We start from the raw sequence: 22,951 nt of genomic DNA, 5'->3' as shown, positions 1-22,951 counted from the left end.
TTTTAGAGGTTGTAAGCAGAGCATAAGTTTCAATGTTGCCCATTAATCATGTCAATACTAACAAGTATCACCAAGTGTCTGGTCAAAATCTTTCGCCAATAAATGTGATTCTCGAAAATAAATTGATTGGATTCGTTAAAATTGATACCCCTCTTCTGGAAGCGGGGCGTATAAACTGTACAAGAGCAATATAAATCCAACATGATCTACACATTCTACACAATATCGTCGTTATTGGGTCATTTCACGTGACGTCGGACACTTTTTGTTTCGGATTTTGTTCAAATTTGAATATGTTGAAGTCTTTAGTGACCTATGAACGAATCTTAAAGGCGACGTGAATCTTAGAGACATGTAAAAAAACGTGTCACCCTTTCTTCATTAAATTGTAAGACTAGAAGTAACAAACCGATGAAAATGAGTTTTTAGGAGCTTATAGTGAAAACATAAAAGTGTCTACTAAAAATGTTGTCATTTGAAAAAAATGTTTTTTTTCGCTATTTGTTTTGTAATTGTTTTTAACAAATGCAATGATTACATAGCACATATCTTTTTAAACATTTGAAAAAAATGAATATATAATTTCAAGTGACAAGTTTCTCAATGACAACATTTTAGTAGATACTTTTATGTTTTCACTATAAGCACCTAAAAAACTAATTTTCATCGGATTGTTAGTTCTAGTCTGATATAATTTAATGAAGAAAGGATGACACGTTTTTTTACACGTCTGTAAAATCAACAATTTTTAGATATCGAAAAATCCTTTGAGATTCGTTGATAGGTCACTCAAGACTACAACATATTCAAATTTCAACAAAATCCGAAGAATTACTCCAAAAAAGTGTCTTATTTTACGTGGAATGAACTTATTGTAAAATAAGATATAAATATATTATTATCAACTATGCATTAAACACACACGAATTTGAAATGAAACTGCAACAATATCTGCGCAAACAATTGACATGCATAACAATTTTGCAAACAATTTTATTGCATATGTATAAATATGGAATCTTGCCATTTAAACAGTTTTTCATAGTTTACACATGAGTTCTCAACGATTGAAGTCACAGCTACAGTGCAGTCCAATTTCGACACAGGAAGTTTGTTTAAAGTTGACATTTTAAATGGCCAAAACTATGCAAATTGATCACTTTATTCTCCTCAATCCACGAATTGGTGAAAGTGTTTAAGTGGTCGAAAACGCTCTACCAGCAGTTTATACTGATCCGGCATTTAAATTCCTGTAAATTGTTTCATATTGTGATTCTCATTAATGTTGCGCGTGCACGCAGATGAAGGAAATTACTTCGACACGTGACTGTCATGCACAATCCGACAGTAAATCGTTAGACGAGCATACCCGCACTGATGTTATTTAATTAATGAACAGTTTTGTTTATCTTATAATTTACATTCTCTCACAGAATGATATAAAATATAAGGCACATAACATCTACTATGCGATTCTAACTTTAACATTAGAGCTGTCACATGAATTAAAATTACTTGTTTCTTGCTTTTCTCTTTATAATTATTGAAATAATAGTAATGTTCTCATGGGAAAGTCATAGGTTTCTTATGACTTGAAAACGGTATGACTCGTAGGTTTCCAGCATGCCATGTGTATTTCAAATGGGACGCCCGGCGAGGACCTCCAATTTCGTATTCGTGTCAGTAAAAAAAACGGTGGGACTGACATACAACGATATTTCAATGTATTGAAAACGTCTCTATAGAATTCATTATAAATTCTATATTAATGAAATTAGCAAACGTACTGTTATTAAATTGTAAATAATGTACTATTAATCGAATAAATGTGTCCATTATAATCTTGCTTATTAACAAAATTTAATATTAAGAAATTCATGTTCATTTAAAGTTACATTTAAAATTCATATACTTTATATGTTACTATCCAATAAAATAAAATATAATAAATAGAATAAATGTTAAAACGAACAGTATTAATTTTATTTGAAATTCAATAAATTTTTACCGGATTAAAATCGTTAATTCCAATAAAATACGTTTTATTTTTTTTTAATTATTATTATTATTATTATTTTATTTTCGTTCGCAGCTAATTTACTTTGCAACTGTTGCAAAGGAAACTTGCAACATTCATTCATCACAGTGTTAAATTATTTTCTAGTGAACGGAATTCAAGGTTAAAAACATTTCGTGCCGCACGATACCTCAAGTTCTTACGATCTCTGCTTTAATTACTCGCGATAATAACGCCGACGAAAAAAGATCCGGATCTGTAGGATCCATTTTAACTAGTGCGCTGCAGCGTGGTATAATAGTCACAACAACTTGAGTTGTACATCATTTTAGTAAATTTTCATATAAATGAATATTTAAATAAGAAATTATTTTGGTAATTATACAGAAAAGAGTACACCCCACCGATTTTGATCAAATTTAAATATGTTGTAAAACTCAACATTCTGAACAACTTTTTCCTATACATGTAACCGCCGCTCAGCCATAATTTAATGTATGTGTCAGCATGGTGCGAACGCTCCCTGTTTCTACAGATATATCACGACGATCGTCAAACGATCTGGATAACTTGTGAACTTTTTATAAGATAATTTATACAGAAGAGAGTACACCTCACCGGTTTTGATTACCTTGAAATATGTTGTCAAGGTCATTATTCTGAACAACTTTTCTCTGTATATGTTGCCGCCGCTCGGCTTTAGTTTCTGAGATATTCTTTAAAAAAAACTGTTGCTGCTGGTAGAATGGATTCTGCACACACTTCCGCGTAATACAAGATATGATTAACATATACAAGTTACTTAGTTAATAACGAATATGCAGGATCACATACAAGATCTCTAGGAGAAGGTTGAGGGTTCAAGTTGGTTGGGATTAGGTTGGAGAGGGGGTGGAGAGAGCCGACCGTCAGGCCTGCCCGACTACGCTTACATTGTTAACACATTGAGCGCCGGCGGCATAAGAGACATTTTAAGCCTGGGCGCCGGCAACGTATCGGACACTTAAAGAAACCCGCGTTTTCGCGAGGCCGGCGCTCAAGCGATAGACTCAGAATCCCGCGTTTTCGCGGGGCCGGCGCTCAATGTGTTAAGTATACTGAAATACAGTAAATTATCGTTGTATGTCGGTACCGCCGTTCTTTTCACTGACACTCATACGAAATCGGTGGTTCTCGCCGAGCGTCCCATTTGAAATACACAGGACATGCTGGAAAACTTAGAGTCATCCCGCGTGACATTCATGGCATGCAAACACGACTGACATTCAAACGGAAAGAATATCGGTCTCCGATATAATGTTGCACGGAGAAGCGGACGGCGAAACTCGAGAACCGTCATCGCCGAGGAGTGGGCCACACATTGCCGGCTATATCGGTGTGAAATCAGAAGACCACTACTAATCCCATTACAAAACTTCTTTATTTTTCGTTATTTTTTTACGAAACCTTTACCAACATATTCGTGGCATTTTTCTGATTAAAATGAAACCAAATATGATATAATTCCGATGATATTTACTTGTGTAACGAACGATGAAAGTTACTTCTCATTACAATTACATTAACGGGAAATTAGTGTAAATAAAGAAGTTTTGTAATTGGATTAGTAGTGGTCTTCTGGTCTCACACCGATATGGCCGACAATGTTGTGGCCGCGACGGCTCTCGAGATTCGGCCACTCACCGCGGTGGTGTGAGGTGTTCCACTGACTTGGAAACGTGAGATTGGCACTGACGTGCAACGATAATTTACTGTATACGGTCTGGAATAGCTAAAAGTTCCATAAGTGTTTTTATATACAAATATCCATGTGAAATGTGAAACATTGTCAGCGGAGTCGGCCGGCCTGCCAGCCAGAGTTGGGCAGTATCCGATGAAAAATTTATTTGAAGCGCCTTCGGATACAAATTCTCTGTTCTTTTGTTTCTATTCGAAGTCGGATGAATCGCGAGCAGTTATTTGTATCTTTATTCGACGAGCGTCTGGTTTCGAGATTTGTATTCGACGTGCCTCCGGATGATTTTCTGGCTACGTCAGGATTTATTCGGATGGTCGATTGCAACGCCCCCATTTATTCGACGGATTTATTTGTAGATACTCGGCGTCCGCCGACCATCCGAACGATTTTAGGCGTCGAATAAAAATTAATTTCAGAATGTATTCGAAGGCAGATGTCGCGGCGAAATTTATTCGTAACTTTTATTCGATATCCGAAGCTCGATGTGGCCAGACGATTTATTTGAGGATTTATTCGGGACGAGTATTTGGCAGAGATGAAAATGAAATGTATCTTTTATTCGAAATTGTATTCGATGGTCGGATGGCCGACTTTTTTATCCGACGTTGCCAAGCCATAATACGTAAATACGTACCACGGTACAGTGACTACCATTAACAATCGAACACTTTTTATCGTTTAAACTTTTAACGCTTGTTTACATAAATAAATTTTGATTATTTAAACAATTGTTTGAACAAATAAATTTTTGTTATTGAAACAAATGTTTACACCAGTACATTTTTACTAGTTAAACGCTAGCTTACACAAATAAATTTGTATTATTGAAACAATTGTTTAAACAAATAAATTTTTATTATTGAAACAAATGTTTACACCAGTACATTTTTACTAGTTAAACGCTAGTTTACACAAATAAATTTTTATTATTTAAACAATTGTTTAAACAAATAAATTGTATTATTGAAACAAATGTTTACACCAGTACATTTTTACTAGTTAAACGCTAGTTTTCACAATTAAATTTTTATTATTTAAACAATTGTTTAAACAAATACATTTTTATTATTAAAACAAATGTTTGAACCAGTACATTTGTATTATTGAAACAAATGTTTAAACCAGTACATTTTTATTACTTAAAGGATTGTTTAAACAAACACATTTTTATTACTTAAACAATTTACGTCACGTTTTGCAGTGAGTAAAACTATTTATAAGAAAAGGAAATGTCATTGGGTTTCACCATTGGTACTCTGCTGGATGTTAAGTTATTAAGACAATTTTATAAAGAACTCTTTAGATTATGTATTATGTACAGGTACATGTACATATGTAGGCATTGCATGCTATGGCATTTTTCTGTCTACGGTTCTGAATTACCGACTCTGTAGAACATGCTCTGGTACGGCAGCGGACTCTATCGAAATGGAACGGTCAGCTAGTGAAATAAAATTCGTTGATAAACTTCGAAGGAAACGTTTCAATACTGGCACCGTCTAACTTATCAGATTTGTGACGTGTTTAGACTTGTTTTCATCAGCAAACTATTTGCAATCGATTAATAATGTTCCCATGGCAGAATTATGAATTGTAACACACATTTTATTGTTATTAATAAGTGATGGTGAAACGCTTACATTGTTGTCTCCAGGCGGCACATGACGCGACGCTCCATATGGTCGTGATTCAGTATCAGAGGCAACATTGTAACCAGTAGCGTATTGGCGTTTACCAACTATACCTAATATTATTTCTTATTAACGTTACCATAATGATATCATTACCTACCGATTGAAAATGTTTTCCTGAACAAAATAAGCCCAAACACGGTACAAATCGAATAATAATATCATCGGGTTGTGCTGCCTTTTTCTAGCGCCTTCGGCCACGCGGCCGTGTTTGCATGCTGTCCTTTTCTATCTACGTTCGCCGCAGTCGAAGCGGCTACAAATATATGCATATATATGTGCAATCACAGGCGACGATATACATATGTATATGTGTGCAACGACAGACGTCGATCCCTGCCGAATGATTCCGAGAGTAGAAGAACGAAACATGTGTTACTTTCTTTTTGGCCGAAGGTGTGCGTTGTTTTCAACAAATGCAATCTTTTCATAGAAGGGAACTTTTTAAAAATTTGCAAAAAAATGAGGATATAGCCCCAAGTGTCCTCTTTACAGACCTATTTTTTAAAAAGATGAACATTTTAAAATTAACGAAATTAAAATTATCTGAAGCGAATGCTGCATCGCGATACACAGCCTTGGACGGCCGGACACCGTGCTGGGTCGAGAAATTTCGTGACATTTTACAATAAATGTTGAACCGTAAGAGATATCAGCATGAAATTTGCAGTAAACTTCGTTAAAAAATTATGCCTATCCACTGATAATTGTCGTCATAAATATATATTTTCAGTAATAATTTTTTAATTCATTGTTTCAATGGTTAACTTGTTATTTATTTAGTACTGTTCCAGATAATTTAAATCATCGATGTCTTTGATTCTAAATTTCTGCATGTTCTACAGAGTCGGTAATTCAGAACCGTAGACAGAAAAATGCCATAGCATGCAATGCCTATGTACGTATACCTGTACATAATACATAATCTAAAGAGTTCTTTATAAAATTGTCTTAATACCTTAATATCCAGCAGAGTACCGATGGTGAAACCCAATGACATTTCCTTTTATTATAAAGACTTTTACTCATTGCAAAAGGTGACGTAAATTGTTTAAGTAATAAAAATGTGTTTGTTTAAACAATATTTTAAGTAATAAAAATGTACTGGTTTAAACATTTGTTTCAATAATAAAAATTTATTTGTTTAAACAATTGTTTAAATAATAAAAATGTATTGGTTTAAACATTTGTTTCAATAATAAAAATTTATTTGTTTAAACAACCGTGTAAGTAATAAAAATGTATTGGTTTAAACATTTGTTTCAATAATAAAAATTTATTTGTTTAAACAATTGTTTAAATAATAAAAATTTATTTGTTTAAACAACCGTTTAAGTAATAAAAATGTATTTGTTTAAATAATTGTTTAAATAATAAAATTTTATTTGTTTAAACAATTGTTTAAATAATAAAAATGTATTGGTTGAAACATTTGTTTCAATAATAAAAATTTATTTGTTTAAACAATCGTTTAAGTAATAAAAATGTATCGGTTGGAAGATCTGATTAAATAATAAAAATTCATTTATTAAACAGTCATTTAAATAATAAACATTTACCTATGTAAACATCTGTTTAAATAATACAAATCTATTTGCTTAAACAATCGTTTAAATAATGAACATGTATGTGTTTAAAAATTCGTTTAAATGATACAAATTCATTGGTTTAAACAATCGTTTAATTAATAAATAGTGTTTGAATATTAATGGGAGTCACTATACCATAGTACGTACTTGCATATTACAACGTAAGTATTATGACTTGGCAACGTCGCTCGGTCTTTTATCCGAACTTCGAATACAATTTCGAATAAAAGATACATTTGATTTTCATTTATTCCTCATGCTCGTCTCGAATAAAAAATCGAATAAATCATCTTCCCTACATCGACCATCCGAATAAATCTCTGGGCCACGCAAAAATCGTACGTCGAACATCTAAGATACATTCTGAGTTGCGAGTATCTGACGAAATTGACCGTCGAATACATGGGGGCGCTGCTAAAAACTATCGAATAAAAATCAAAGATACTTTCCAACTCATCAGCTGTATCTTCGGATACATTCTCTCAAATAAAAAATCTCGCCGCTAGAGGCGTCGGATACGCATAGCCGTTGCTCCGCAATTCGGATGACCCACGGACGACAAATGAAAATCGTGAAAAGTATCCGACGGATAGACTGCGGTGAATATGTATCCGAGAGAAACGAGTTCGAATAAAAAATAGATTTCATTTATTTGTATTCGAAATTTTAAAATAAATTTTTGCCCAACTCTGCTGCCAGCCGGTCCTCTCTACCCCCCCCCCCCCCCATCGACCTAATCCCAACCAACTTGAATAATACTGCCCTTGAGATCTTGTATGTGTAACTTATATATGTACTAGCAGCAAGAGCTTTTTGAGAATATCTCAGAAACTAAAGCCGAGCGGCGGCAACATATATAGGAAAAAGTTGTTCAGAATAATGACCTCAGGAAATCAGGAACACTACGCACGCCTCGGACGTGCACGTATAGGCAAAATTGCATGTAGTAGAAGCTGCAGTTTTTCGCGAATATCTCCGGAACTATGGCCGAGCGGCGGTTACATGTATAGAAAAAAGTTGTTCAGAATGTTGGGTTTTACAACATATTTAAATTTTATCAAGATTGGTGAAGTGTACCCTTTTTTGTATAATTAATACTTAATAAATTTATTTCTTATTTATTTCTTATTTATAAATACTATTTCAATTGTTCTTATTAATTATCATTTAATTGCTTATTAATTACTATTTATTCGTAAAGTCATAGTCCGGAAATGAGGGTCTTCAATCGGTCTAAGCCAGGGCTCGGAATTATTGGCACCCGACGGCCGATTTTCGAAGGCTACGCCTCCTCGACCCGGCCGCGCGTCTCGCTCCCCGTGGAGGTCATAGGTCTCGGGCCAGCTCACAATCAGGCGCGTACCATAGGGCCTATTGTAACCGTTACATTGTAAGCGTCGGCAATGCGAACAGCTACCTACAAACTTTCCGTAGATCTTAGCAATTTGCCAAGCACGTCTAAACGTGCGCGCAGATTAAGATATCCCGGACGTTAAAAAATTTGGACAATGCAATTAAAAATTATTTTTAACCTTTATCTTCCCGATTTATTTTTCAAATTTATTTTCTACAGCTGTTGTCCGAAATTATCGTGCGACACAGTGGAATAGGCCTACTGGGGATACCACTGAATGAACAAAAACGCGTTGACAATAGTACCTCGACGATAATGTTTGGAAACCTATGGAACAGCGCCTATGGTACGCGCCTGAGCTGACTCGAGAACTAGGACTGCCACGGGGAGCGAGACGCGCGGCCAGGTCAAGGAGGCGTAGTCTTAAAAAATCGGCTGTCGCGTGCCAATAATTCCGAGCCCTGATGTAAACCAACGCAATCCCCCTACTCTATGAATTCGAAATTCGTGCACCACTACGCCAAATTATACATTATCTGTCTTTCCCTAAAATCCAAATGAGAAATAACATTTTATTTGCAAATAAGAAATAATAAATAAATTATTTGTGGAATTATTTAAATGATTTTTTAATTAAATAAAAATTTAATTATTATTTGCAAATGAAATATTAATTTAATTTGTAATTTTTTGTTTATTATTTAAAATGAAATTTGTCCAACTTTGGCCACAACTTTATATGTAGAAAACATTGATCTACGAATTGTACGGATAAGCGGTTAAGTTTCCTCATAAGTGGGAAAAGAGGACAGGAAAGAAGGAAACTGTTCTTGGAAAATAAACACGCATGAGTATCACGGAAAATTACGATGATCCTGATGTATTACAACGTCGCAATTGGCTAAATTGTTTCCTTCCTTTTTGCCTAGTATGCCTTCATACACAATCTTACAAAAATAGCCGAACAAAACAGTTTATTTCCTTAGTATTTGCTGCAAATTGAATTTACACCTACTCTTTGACACAAAAGATCAGATTCAAAATTGAGCTGTCCGATATTAGTAAAAGTTTCGTTCAAAAGTGACATACTTTTTGAAATGCTGATCAATTTTACAATATTCGGTATCGATAGTATCACCCAATTTCAATAAAATTGTAAAAATTGTAAAAGATTAAGTTACTTTTTTATTTTGATAACATTTTCAATTAGAAATAACATGATTTCATGAATATAAAATAAAACGTAATTTTAGCTTAAGCTTAAGGTAAATGGAAAAATAAACTTCCGTGAATGAAATGGTTTATGTAATATGTATTCATCACAATTTTGCACAGAGTCCTTGAGTATAAAATAACGACTGTTGCAGTTCTATGCGATGCAGTAACATAAATTAACCACTATAAATGAATTAATTTACATAGCATTAACGAGCAAGCATCTAATCCTTAAACTGAAATAATTCATATCTCGTGATTGAATAACGATTTCATTGCAATATAAAATATTCATATTCTAAAAATAGCATTCGAAGTATTTAATGAAGTATGAAGTCGTGATTTAGAGATTTATAATTTTTTTTAAGATTCTAAAACTAAAAAATTTCAAACCAGTGTTCGATGTTAAATAAACGTAATCATGTAATAATTGTTCCAATTTTGTCTATAACTTCATACAAAATGTTATACGAAATATTATAAAAAATGGATTCTTCTGATTCTAAAATTCAAATATTTCTCATTCCAACGTTATTAATAGTGTATTATTCATAGTTTTAACGAGAATGTAAACTTCCCACATTATTTTATGAATCAATCTGTCTTCTGCATAAATCTATTTTCATAAAAGTTTCGCATAGTTGTTGCCCTACTTCACGATAGCAAAGAAGTACTACAAGAAGTATGAGTCATTGAAATATTTCACGAATGATTTTTCAGATATACAAAACGGTTGACCAATGCCACCTAAATATGACCTTCAGTAGTCATGGTATAAAAAACCAACATTTTGTACGCAGTTTGACTTATATCGATGAACGAATACGCTGTAGAGAATATTTTTATACCAAGATCATTTTTCGATCTTCTTCACTCACAGATACCTTTTTCAGTATACATTCAATGAACTATTACAGACACCTACATAAATTGACATTGAAACAATCCATCTTTAAATGAAAATCTAACTTCACTGAATTCTTATTATCTTAAGGAAGTATTGATGTTTGCAAATTGCAAATGTAAATTTAGAAATGTTATAGGCAACATTATGCGCCACATAAACAATAAATATATTTTTTACACAGTGGCGCTAATCATTTATTCATCGACTGTAAGTGTACATTTCCTTTGACTTCTAAAATTAAAATTATATATGTAATTCATCTTGAGAAAATTACATACAATATATTGTCTAGATCAGTGATGAGCAACCCACGGACTGTAGTGAGCTAGAACTGGAAACATAAGTAATAGTCTTTACACGATATATGTTCCAAATACCTAGCCGACAAAAGTTCCAGAACTATCGCCACAGCCGCGGGGTATACCCCATGAGGGGACGGAAAGATCGAATATCCTCGGTCGCTGAGGAATGTAAACATCATACAGGTCCAGTATATCGGTGTGAGACCACAACTAATCCAATAACAAAAATTCTTTATTTTTCATTATATTTTTATGGAACTTTCACCACTCGAGCTTCGCTGTTGTTTTCTACGTTTGGCAGTATATAAAAGAATAGTATCTTCCAGCCGACATATGTCCCTGGCCAGACCTATATTTTAGACATATATCGAGTAGACACTGTACTACGCGCGGGCCGCAACGGACGCAATATTAAATATTTAAACATACTAATGAAATAATTTTAGTTTGTGGGATAAATTTGTTATTTCTTCCATACATTTACACTAAAACGTATTTTTCATTTGATCTATTAGTTTTTATTATTAGATAATATATTCTACAAACATTTCCAACAAAAGTTACTCAGTATTCAGCTAACAATAAATTATGGTAATGAAACTTCGCATAAAAGCTTTTGATCCAGTAAAAGATAAAGGTGACTACAATTTTTGTTATGAAATCATACAATTATTTTGTGCAATCTTTGTATTCTTTTTAGAAAAGTATTAAAGTACGTATGTCGAAAATTGAGTAGTTTAGAAATTCTGATTTTTATCCCGAATGCAAAATTCGGCTCTCCCAAAATTTGTGGAGAGATTGCCACAGGTACAACGCTTATTTGGCAAAAAAAATTTTTGTAAAAGGTTGTTAACATTAAGTAATATGGACTAATCGAAAATCTCTGTTTTCTGCCCATTTTTTATTTATGGAAGCATACAACAAATACTTTAATAGATTTTGGTCCGGAACTAATCGTTTTGGCAAGGTGTAATATTGATCTAACCTTGTGCAAAACATCATGAGACCTTTCGAGACCCTTTCGCCGCAATTTAAGTTTAAATATCAACTTTTAGAATTTCCAAGAGTGAATCGTGCGGAAGTCACGATTATTTGACGTTCCAGGTGAAATTTTTTAGGAATATTTCTAAGTAATAAAGAAAAATGTGAAGTGCATATGATTTATTAATTTTTTATGTATAAAAAAATATTTAATAACAATTTAATATTAATAATTTAATAAATTATTTTTATAGCGTTCATTGGAGCACTACCAAAAAATACCTGTTGCATTTTTGCGACAGTGGTCCAATGAACGAAAACTTTGTTTATTTAACATAAAAAATTGTTATTAAATATTTTTTTATATGTATGAATGTCACATTTTTTTTCATTATCTGATATGTATCCCTTAAAAACACCTGAAACATCAAATAATCGTGACTTCCGCGCGATTCATTCTTGCAAATTCCGAAGGTTGATATTTAAACTTAAATTGCAACGAAAGCATCTCAAAGTATGTCATGATTTTTTGCACAAAGCTGGATCATTATTATAACTTACCAAAACGATTAGTTCCAGATCAAAGCTTTTCAAAGGATTTTTTGTATTCCTCCATAAATAAAAAATGAGCGTAACGCAAAGAGGCTTCAGGTTAGTCCATATTACTTAATGTTAAACAACTTTTTTTGAAAAATTTTTTTGGCAGTTAATAGTTGAAGCCATTTGCAGTAACCCATATGATTTGTACATAGATCCCAAAGTATTCAATTATAGGCGGAGTAATTAGAAATTAGAAGAAATGGTTATTTACCATGAACTGTTGTGAAGATGAACTGCTATTTAAAAATTGTTTGTTACAATAAGTTTTTCTAATTAAAATAATGGCTACTAAATGTACTTTCTTTTATTATATCACAATTGAAATATTTATGTAATTTCACAATTTAAGGCGAAATGTTTTCTAATTCTGAACAAGTAAATTTAAAATTTTTTATTTTTTAAAATTCTATTTAAAATACTTAATTTTTTAAAATTCTATTTAAAATTGTTAATTCTTTTTCAAATTTTGAATTCTATTTATAACTACCTTTTGTTTTTAATGTAACTAACTCGTTAGTAAACTACAGATTTTATTCATTTATGACAAAAATTAAAAGGTGAAACACAAAATAGTGAAAATATTTTTATATGTATAGTACAATATTAAAAATATATATATTTGTAATATTACTAATATGTAATATTATTTCTTCTAATCGATATGAAACATTTCTATTTTGCTCAAAGATGTCTATTCATTAGCAAACTACAATCATATTGGAATAAGGTGCAAATACAATTTACAGCATTACATACGCATGAAATCATTGACTTGATTTTGCAGATATGATATTTTTGAAACCAATTTGCAAGTATTAACTCGTCCCAATTTCCGGAGGAAGGGGTAAAGGTATTCAGGGAAAGATTTGGGAAGAAGAGTGGAGGAGGATTGGAAAGAGCTGAAAGGAAAAATAAAGGAGGTATTAAAAGAATTTGGGAGAAAAGAAAAAGGGGAGAGGAAAGGTTGGTGGGATGAGGAGTGCAGAGAAGAAAATAGAAAGATGAAGGAGGAGTAGAGGAAGGAGAGGGTGTAGAATTCAAGGAGAAGAAGAGGGTGTACAGAGTGCTGTGCGAGGAGAAGAAGTAAAAGGAGATGGAAAAATAGGAAAGGGAGGTGGAGGGTTTAAGAACGGAAAGGCAGGTGTGCAAGTTGGTAAGTACGGAAAGTAGAAGAGGATCGGGGAAAGAAAGAATAAGGATGGAAGAGTAGGATATATATTTCGAGGAGTTATTGGGGGGAGAAGAATGAAGGGTGAGGAAGGGAGGGTTAAAAAGAGCGGAGTGGAAGGCGTGTGGAAGTATGAACGGAAGAAGGTGGAGGAGTGGTTATGGAGGATTTGTAATAGGGTGTGGAGGCGGTGGGGGGTGACCGGATGATTGAACGGAAGGAGTAGGGGAGCCAATAGCAAAGAAAAGGGAAAGCGGAAAGGTGGAGGACTATTGGAGTGTAACACTACACAAAGAAAGGGGTTCAGGTGTGTGGACAATATCTACGTACTGAATTTTCTGGTGAACAAGCAGGTGAGGAGGAAGGAAAGAAGGCTGGTAATAATGTTTGTGGACTTGCAAGCGACTTTTGATTGGGTGGATAGGGAAATATTGTTGTGTGCGATGAGAAAAAGGGGGGTGAGGGAAGGGCTGGTGGGGAGATGTGAGGAGGTGCTAAGAGAAACGAGAAGTAAGGTGAGTGGGAGAGGTGGAAGGGGAAAGCGACAGGAGGCACATGTGGAGGAAAGGGTAAGGAAGGGGCGGTAGTAATGGGGCAAGTTTGGGGAATAGGGAAGAAGAGATTTGGAAAGGACTGGGGTAGGAGGATTTGGTTATTTGATAAGCTAATTTGGTCAGTGGCGAGCTATGGAGTGGAAATATGGGAGTGGAAGTAGAGGGAAAGTTTAGAAAGACTTCAGGAAAGGTATTTGAGATGGGTCCTAGTGGTGGAAAGATGTACACTGGGATACATGGTTAGGGAGGAATTACAAGGAGAGTTGCTGAGGGGGAGGGCGGCCTTAAGGGCGAGGTGGTTCGAAAAGAAGCAGGGAGAAGGGAAAGGGGGGGAGTTGGCGCGGTTGTGTTGGGAAGAGTTCAGGGGAAGGGACAGAAGAGGGGGAGTAGGGGACTGGTTGGAGAAGGAGAGATGGGATTTCTTTGAAGAGAGGAGATAGATAGCGGAGGAGGCGGGTAAAATGTTACAACTCCCCAGTGGCGCAATCGGTTAGCGCACGGTACTTATAAGGCGGGTAAAATGTTAGACAGTGAACGAGTTGTTAGTAAAAAGGGAGAAGAAAATGCAGAAGGAGGAAAGATAGGAGAGGATAGGAAACTCCAAGTATAACAAATGGTACAGGCTGGTAAAGGGAGAGGGTTTGCCGGGATACTTGAAGAAAGGATGGGGGGAGAGCAGATGACAGAGGGTGTCGAAGTTTGGGTTGGGAAATGGGATGAGAGAGGGGAAATATTGGATGGGTGAGGAATCGAGAAAGTGTAGAGTGTGTGGATGGGAAAATGAGACGTAGGAACATATATGGGAGGTATGCATGAGGTTGGATGGGAAAAGAGGATGTTAGAAGAGGATGTGGGAAGTGTTGGAAGATGAAGGGAGAGTGGAGGAGTGGAGGGGAGGTGCGAGAGAGAGAGAGAGAGAGAGAGGGAGAGAGGGAGAGAGGTTGAGAGGGAGAGAGGGAGAGAGGGAGAGAGGGAGAGAGGGAGAGAGGGAGAGAGGGAGAGAGGGAGAGAGGGAGAGAGGGAGAGAGGGATAGAGGGAGAGAGGGAGAGAGGGAGAGAGGGAGAGAGGGAGAGAGGGAGAGAGGGAGAGAGGGAGAGAGGGAGAGGGGGAGAGAGGGAGAGAGAGAGAGAGAGATGGTGAGCGACCGGAAGAGAGGGAGAGAGGGAGAGAGAGAGAGAGATGGTGAGCGACCGGAAGAGAGGGTCCAGCGGTTAAGGAAGGGTGTGTGTATGTGTGTGTGTGAAAACAGGATAATGGCAGGAGTACTTTTAAGTTGTTTTTAATATCTTTCTTTTTCTCTCTGTTTTTCGTTAGTTTTACTTTTATTTTACTTTTAGATGTATACATGGATTAAGCAGGCATAAACGATAGTGAGAAGACTTAGAAAATAATATATAACTCGTCCCAATTTCTTAGAACATCCTGTACACGAAACCAAGATTCTGACAGGATAAAACCATATTCATGAGCAACAGAAAGTGACCGTAGGCGGTACCATGCGAGTAAAAACCGCAAAACGGAACCTATCCTGCTGTTGTGTGAGGATGTAGTCCCGCAAGCACATAAACACATGCACACATTCTCATACGTGTAAAGATTGTAAAACGTGGTCTTCCTTGAAGTTTGTGTAACCGAGATTACATGTAGAATGTTGTATTTCGTCATAAATTAATTTAATTCTTTATATGTACATCGAAGTCGTATTTTTCTTATTAAACCACGGATCTTTGTGCAAAATAAACATTTTCTAATTGTAAGTCAATGCAGTATTCTTTCCGTTGAACTGTTGAATCTTCGGGTCTGCAGAGCCACAGTTATATCTATATGTATACATAATAGGTATTATACATACAGTTAATCTCATAATTGATGATACATGATTTAAATCAGACTAAGTTTTTTATAAATTGATCGAACTACTTCAATTTTTATGTCAGGCTAGATGAATTAGTTTATTAGTTTATATGTAATGAAATTTTTGGAAAAATTGCGTTTAATCTGAATTACCAAGAAAGATAGTAAAATTTGTTTTTCACAACTTTCTTACTTGGGCTTGTAACGAAAATTTATAAAATGTTTTGTAGATTTGTGTAAGTTATATATATACTAAAAATTTCATTTAAACTGATTAATGCTGTTCATTAATCTGTTCATTGATCTTCAGCCTATTTTTGCTGTTTTGTTCTAGTATTCGGCGATTTCATCATTTTTAATCGTTTATAATTGACAAACCAATTAATTAGTGTGTAACTTATATGAATGTATAATACAAGACACATTTTTTAAATTTTTGTTACAAGCCCAACTAAAAAAGTTGTAAAAGCGACTTTTACTATCTTTTTCATAATTCAGACTGAACGCAATTTTTCAAAAATTTTCATTACATATCATTTAACACTAACCGTACTACGACCGGTCAAATAACCGGTTCCACATTTTCTATTTTTTAATTATTGAAATTATAAAGATGCTTCAAACAACAAGCATGTATTATTATAAAAAATTGTGAAAAATCTAAATAAGTTTAGTCTTGTCATTTTTATAAAATAATGTATATCCGACACATTTTGTTCCCGGTACGGTTAGTGCTAGTAAACTCATCATCCATATAGTTTTGCAGAAAAACTAAAGTCGTTTGGTCGATTTGTAAAAAAGTTATTCTAATTTAAAGTGTGTGCCATCAATTATAAGACTGACTATACATTCTTTGTAGTGTGCCGAATGCAGAGAAGTGTAGCGATTAAAAAAGAAAGAGGGACTGAGGTTCGAAGCGTTGACTTTCTGCCTCTTTTTCTATTCCGTTAGCAGTCCTGTTACGCATCCGTAATTATAATCATAATTCTGTCTTGTTTGGTGTTATTTTAATCAGAAAAAAACGAGGCGAATATAATGGTAAAAATTTAATGAAAAGAAAATAAAAAATGATAGAAGTTGCATTTTTGGCTTTGTTTGTATCCGTGTGAGTCTGCTCATCGATATCCGACCTCTCGCTGGATCGGTCGTCGAGCATGTTTACCGCTTGACTGGTTCCAAGGGGATCCCCTCGGTGGCAGGGATAAAATTTGGACAGTTACAGTAGAGATCTTCCGGCAGTTAAGGAGAGAATACTGTAGTAGGAAATATAAATTACATAAAAATGTATTTTTTCTTTTAATAATTTTAACAAATCGAAAATAGTGTTGTAGTGTTCTATAGTTCTTTCAGACACAGTTGTGTAATTCATTTATTCATTTTTGCCATAAATGCATAAAATCTGCAATTTATTGACTACTTTTTATGTTGTAGGGATATCCAACTACTGATGACCGACATATCATCAGATTGAAATAATAAAATTATTTAAGCCATTCTTATACATAACGATTCACAGTCTAATAATTAGTATATTATACATATACTAATTTTTCCAAATTCATGAATCATATATGGGTGACAGAATTTAATTTATATGATGATAGGTCATGTTCAATTTTTGTATGACCTGTGAGATGGTTGAGAAAGTAATTAGTACCATAAATCTTAACATGTCAGTATTTGTTTTATTAAATAAACTGCTTCGATTTTACCCAATTTTTACAGCTGTTGAGTTGCGATGCTCAACATATTAAAGTTCAAAGTAAAAAAATCCTTTTAAAGAACGCTCGATGAATTGAACCAAAGGACAAGAACAAAGGAACTAACGGATGGGAAGAGTATTAAGGTTATTCAACTTACGAGGTTGGATGGTTAACGGAAATACCATGCTCGTTGCTTCCGCCTTCCTTGTCCGGGCTCTTCTCGATCTCCAAAATAGGATCCTTCGACTGGAAGGCCCCATAAGTGCTCCCGTTTCTGTAAAACAATCCACGTAAATATCATTAGTTGCAGTATAACAACTAACACCTCGAAAAAAACTATGAATTATTTCAATAAAATTAATAAAAAAATGATAATCCATAGTAATTATAATCTATAATAACTTTTCTCATTTTTGAAGATTGCATGCCATATCGTTACATTCAATAGAATATTGTAACTATGAAGGCTACGAATGTTAGGTATACAAATTAATTTGTAGCCGCTTTTTATTAAATTTGTACATTAATCATAAAAAATCCAACATAATGTTCACCTTTTTGCTATAAATAGTGTTTACTCTATAAATGTTCAAAACACGGGTCTAGCCAAGGACATACGTCGACCAGGAGACACTATTCTTTGATCCATGCCGAACGTAGAAAAGGACAGCGAAACTCTAGAGGCCTCGGTTTCTGGCCCCTCACGGGGTATACCCCGCGGCAGTGGGCATGGGTCTGGAACTTTTATCGGCTATGGCATTTGGGGCATATACAGTGACTTACGAAAGTATTTGAACACTTACCATGAAATACTTTATTTATTATAATAAGTATATTATACAATACTTACAGAAATATTATTAACATTGTAAATTGGTATGACTCTCTAGATTATATAGGTCAAGTTTCGAGTGAATCGAAATATGTATACAATAGTTATGAATTATTTCTTACAAACATAAACTTTGCTAATGCTACGAAAGTATTTGAACAGGTAACTTTTAAAGCTTTAATATCTAGTAGGTCCACCTTTGGGACGAATAACATGTTGTAAGCGAGTATGCATACTATTTACTAACTTTTCTGTAACACTCGGAGATATAGAATTCCACACTTCGAGTATTTTTTCTTTTAAACTTGCCTTGGATGATATGTTTAATTTTTTTAATCCTTTTCCTATTATTGCTCATAGATGTTCAATCGGGTTAATATCGGGGCTTTGTGGTGGTGTGGCCTACATGTGGGTGGTATTGTATATGATCCATTCCTTAACGATTCCTGCGGTGTGTTTAGGATCATTATCCTGCTGAAAGTAAAAGTGTTCGTACATACCCAATTTTCTTGCACTTTCTTTTAAAATTTCTTGTAAAATGTCCAGATATTTGTATGTATCCATTATTCCTTCTATGAAGACCAAATTCCCGGTACCGCCTGCTGACATGCACCCACAGATCATAATTGAACCACCCCCATGTTTTATCGTAGCACGCAAGTTTTTCACTTCCATTTCAGTATTTGCTTGTCTCCAAACAAAACTGCGTCCGTCCGATCCAAAAATGTTAAATTTCGATTCATCTGAAAAGATGTACGTCTTCTTTCTAGGAACCCTGGCATGATATAATCATTTTCACGCAGCTCTCTTGTACAGGGTGTAGCAAAATTTAGTGTCATGGTTTTGACAGATGGTTGTACTCCTTCGGATCGGTGGAGATTTGTTAAAAGAAATTGTCGCAAAATTGACTGACCTTGAAATTCAAGGTTAAATTTTTTCATGCTTGTATCGCATTCTACTCGCCATGGGGACCAAACTTGTTAAAGGAACCGTAGGTCGCAACTCAACCGTTCTCTGGAGTCACATCTTTCTTGAAGTAATCTCTAACTATCGTTGCAAGTTGTGTAGCAGAAATCTTTGGATTTTTTTTTATTTCACCGATCAAAGCTCTTTCTTTTCCTTCCGTTAGTTTTTTTGGACGGCCTGAACGGTACTTGTTTTTTACAGTTCCTTCAGATTTTGATCGTTTAAGTATAATAATGTATTGTAGATCTATTTATATTTAATAATTTACTTATTTCACCATACGTCTTTCCTTAGTTACTCCACTTCATTTTCAGGAATTTCAGATGTTTTGGGACACATGTTCAATAGAATATTTCACCATGAATACTAGACTATGACTGACGCACGTAGAACAAATACCAACAGTGAATGTTTACATTCATTCTTAGAGCTCATTTCTGTGTGTTCAAATACTTTTATGGCATCAGCAAAGTTTATGTTTGTGAGAAATAATTCATAACTATTGTATACATATTTCGATTCACTTGAAAGTTGACCTGTATAATCTAGAGAGTCATACCTATTTACAATGATAATAATATTTCTGTAAGTATTGTATAACATACTTATTATAATAAATAACGTATTTCATTGTAAGTGTTCAAATACTTTCGTGGGTCACTGTATGTATAGAGTAGTACACTATATTCACTACATCTTAAATGTGTAATAAATGCATCTCAAATGAGAAAGGAAAAGCCTCGACTTTAAAATAAAGTTACAATTGCGAGAGCCATGAATTAATTTGTACAGCTAATAGGTGTACTTAGACTGCGGATTTTATGCATTTATGGCAGAAATGAGTACATGTAAAGCAGTGAAAGAATTAAGAGAATTTAAAAATATCGACGTATTATTGTCATCTTGTTGAAATTATTAAACAAAAAATGAGAATTTCGTTTGGCTCCTGTTTCGTACAGTTGACGCCGACAATTTTTATTTTGCATAAAGATCCGCAGACTAGTTATAATGAATCAGAAATATTCGCAAACAATAGTTGCTCCTTTTCAAAATGAAACGGTATAGGCGACGTGCAATAAAAAGTTCCCTCTGTTACGGAAACTCAAGACCGGTTGCAACAACTGCAACTAGACTGCGAGGCTGTCGGCTGTTTCTGTATAAAGTTACGCATGCATTTTCCCATGAACGTCAAACCAGTTGCTCCCAGGATTTACGAACGTCGTGCCACGGCTTCTACGTTGTATCGTAGACTCCTCGGCACTGATCGAGTTGGCGATCTCCTTTAACGTACAGCAGGGCCCGCTCTAGCGGTTACGACGCCCCGAGCAAAAAAACAAATTGCCGCCCCTTTTTAAGCACCACGCTGAAATGAATGACCTTTTTTTTTTTAGCAAAATTGTCTGGCAAGGGTAGTCAGACATTTCCTATTAACTGAGTATTTAAAACATCAGTATTTTTCTCACAGTTACAGCCAAAGCCGAAATGGCGCCCCTAAATTTTGGCGCCCCGGGCAAATGCCCGGGTTGTCCCCCCCCTAGAGCGGGCCCTGCGTACAGATTTGTACTTTCACCAGACCTATCGTAAACAGTGAACACGCAGCCAATGTCGATAATTTTTTCGAGGACAGAGTTGGGCAAATTTTATTTTAAATAATAAATAATAAATTACAAATTAATTAAATTAAATTACAATTAAAAAATCATTTAAATAATTGCACAAATAATTTATTCGTTATTTTTTATTTCTCATTTAGATTTTAGGGAAAGACAAATAATAAATAATTTGGCGTAGTGGTGCACGAATTCCGAATTCATAGCGTACGGGTACTCAGTTCGTTTACATCAACCAACATTCGCTTCAACAAAAACACAATGAGAGCTAAATGGAGAATTAAATAAATAAAATTTTTATTGAAACAATTGATTAAATAAGTAAATACATTTCTATTATTAAAACAATTGATTGACACGTTAAGTGCCACGCAGGTCTGTAGGGACCGGCACACAGTGGCCCGGATCGAGGAATTTAGGGACATTTGACCAAAAAGTCGACTTATCGACGAAGTGAAAACTAATCAATTTGCATCTATATAAGCGTCTATAGACATCAAAATGAAGAAATTAATTAAATTGAATAAATATTTTAGTTACTATGATCATTTAAAGTTGAACGTATTGAAAGTAGCATATATCACCAGGCAAAATTGCTTAAGTTCTTTGCGATTTCTTTCATCGTTTCGTCCCATATTTTCTCTGTTTTTTTTTATATGATACAGAGCATCCCTTCCCAATAAGAAATCATATATTTTTTTAGTAATAACTAATAATAATATATTTAAAAAATAATGTTGAATGATACATTAAAAAAATTTTGTATATTTGTCAAAGGATATAATTTTTTTCCCAGAACATTCCAGGCTCTAACAAAGTGGAATATTTTCGGTACAACTTCTTTTACATAACCATACAAGAATCATTTCCTACTTCGTCCTACTTTACAATTTATAGTTGTTTAAAGCTGACAATGTTGCGGCGAGTATGGTCGCCGCGCGTTGGTGTTGTGAAGCGCAAGTCAACCCGAGAACTCTCCACATTGTAAACATCTGATTAATTGTCTATATATATATATAGACAATTAATTCCAACCCAGAGCTTTCGTCAGAAATAACAGGAGTTGATGTTGTATTAATAAAAAAATTTCATGTAATACTTCAAACAATTTCTTCTCCTTATGAAATAGACACGGATGAACAATACGCACAAAGCATAGCAAAATATATTATTGACCACTACTTCCGATTGGCCAATTATCTGAAGAGGCTCAAGAAACAAGACATAAAGATTTTTAAAAAATTAGGACCAAAAATACTAGGAAAATTTCTAGAATCGCTATAAATGAAGATATATTTCACAGATTGTTATTAACATCGGACCCACATATTTCATCCACGAGAATAAAATCTTACAAGAAGAAAATCAAACAATTAAGTCCAGAGGCTGCAGAATTATTAAAAAGGTAAAGAAAACAAAAGCCGCTTGTACCTACATACTTCTTCAACAACAAAATGGTAAGATTAATTAGTATACTTCTTATTTTATCAATTAAATAAAATATTAATATTAATTTTGCTCGCAACATATATTTGTACCGAGATACCTTACTTAATAACTTATATTCCTGTACATTTTATCAAAAATTCTAATAACATAATTACATTATATATAAGAAAACTATAAGATTTGAATTTCCAATTATTATACAATGGTTTTAATAAGGAAAGCAGCGGATTCAACAACTACATAAAAATTTATAAAAATAACTAACTAACAAATTAAACAAAAAATATATTCTATCATGTATTATTCGAAAGAGTTTATTTTATAATATTTTTTAGTTTAAACCTCATTTCAATATCTCAAATGGTTAAAAAATTATACACAAATGTCCCTAAATTCTTCGATCCGGACCACTGTGCGGCG

General features: G+C 34.2%; 1 protein-coding gene across 6 annotated transcripts in view; it reads right to left on the bottom strand.

Moving 5' to 3' along the window:
* LOC143354974 (proton-coupled amino acid transporter 2) overlaps positions 1–22,951 on the bottom strand; it is a 120,680-nt gene that overhangs the window by 22,606 nt on the left and 75,123 nt on the right. For 5 of the 6 annotated variants that reach the window (XM_076789392.1, XM_076789396.1, XM_076789393.1 and 2 more), the window contains exon 3: positions 17,832–17,948. In XM_076789392.1, the coding sequence (XP_076645507.1) occupies positions 17,832–17,948 (117 nt within the window). Of the gene's footprint in view, positions 1–14,930; positions 14,937–17,831; positions 17,949–22,951 lie in introns of those variants that run through there. The other variant, XM_076789397.1, reaches the window with a different exon arrangement.

This window comes from Halictus rubicundus, chromosome 6 (assembly GCF_050948215.1).
Source record: "Halictus rubicundus isolate RS-2024b chromosome 6, iyHalRubi1_principal, whole genome shotgun sequence".
NCBI classification, from domain to species: Eukaryota; Metazoa; Arthropoda; class Insecta; order Hymenoptera; family Halictidae; genus Halictus; species Halictus rubicundus.
This window is presented reverse-complemented; position numbering and strand designations above follow the sequence as displayed.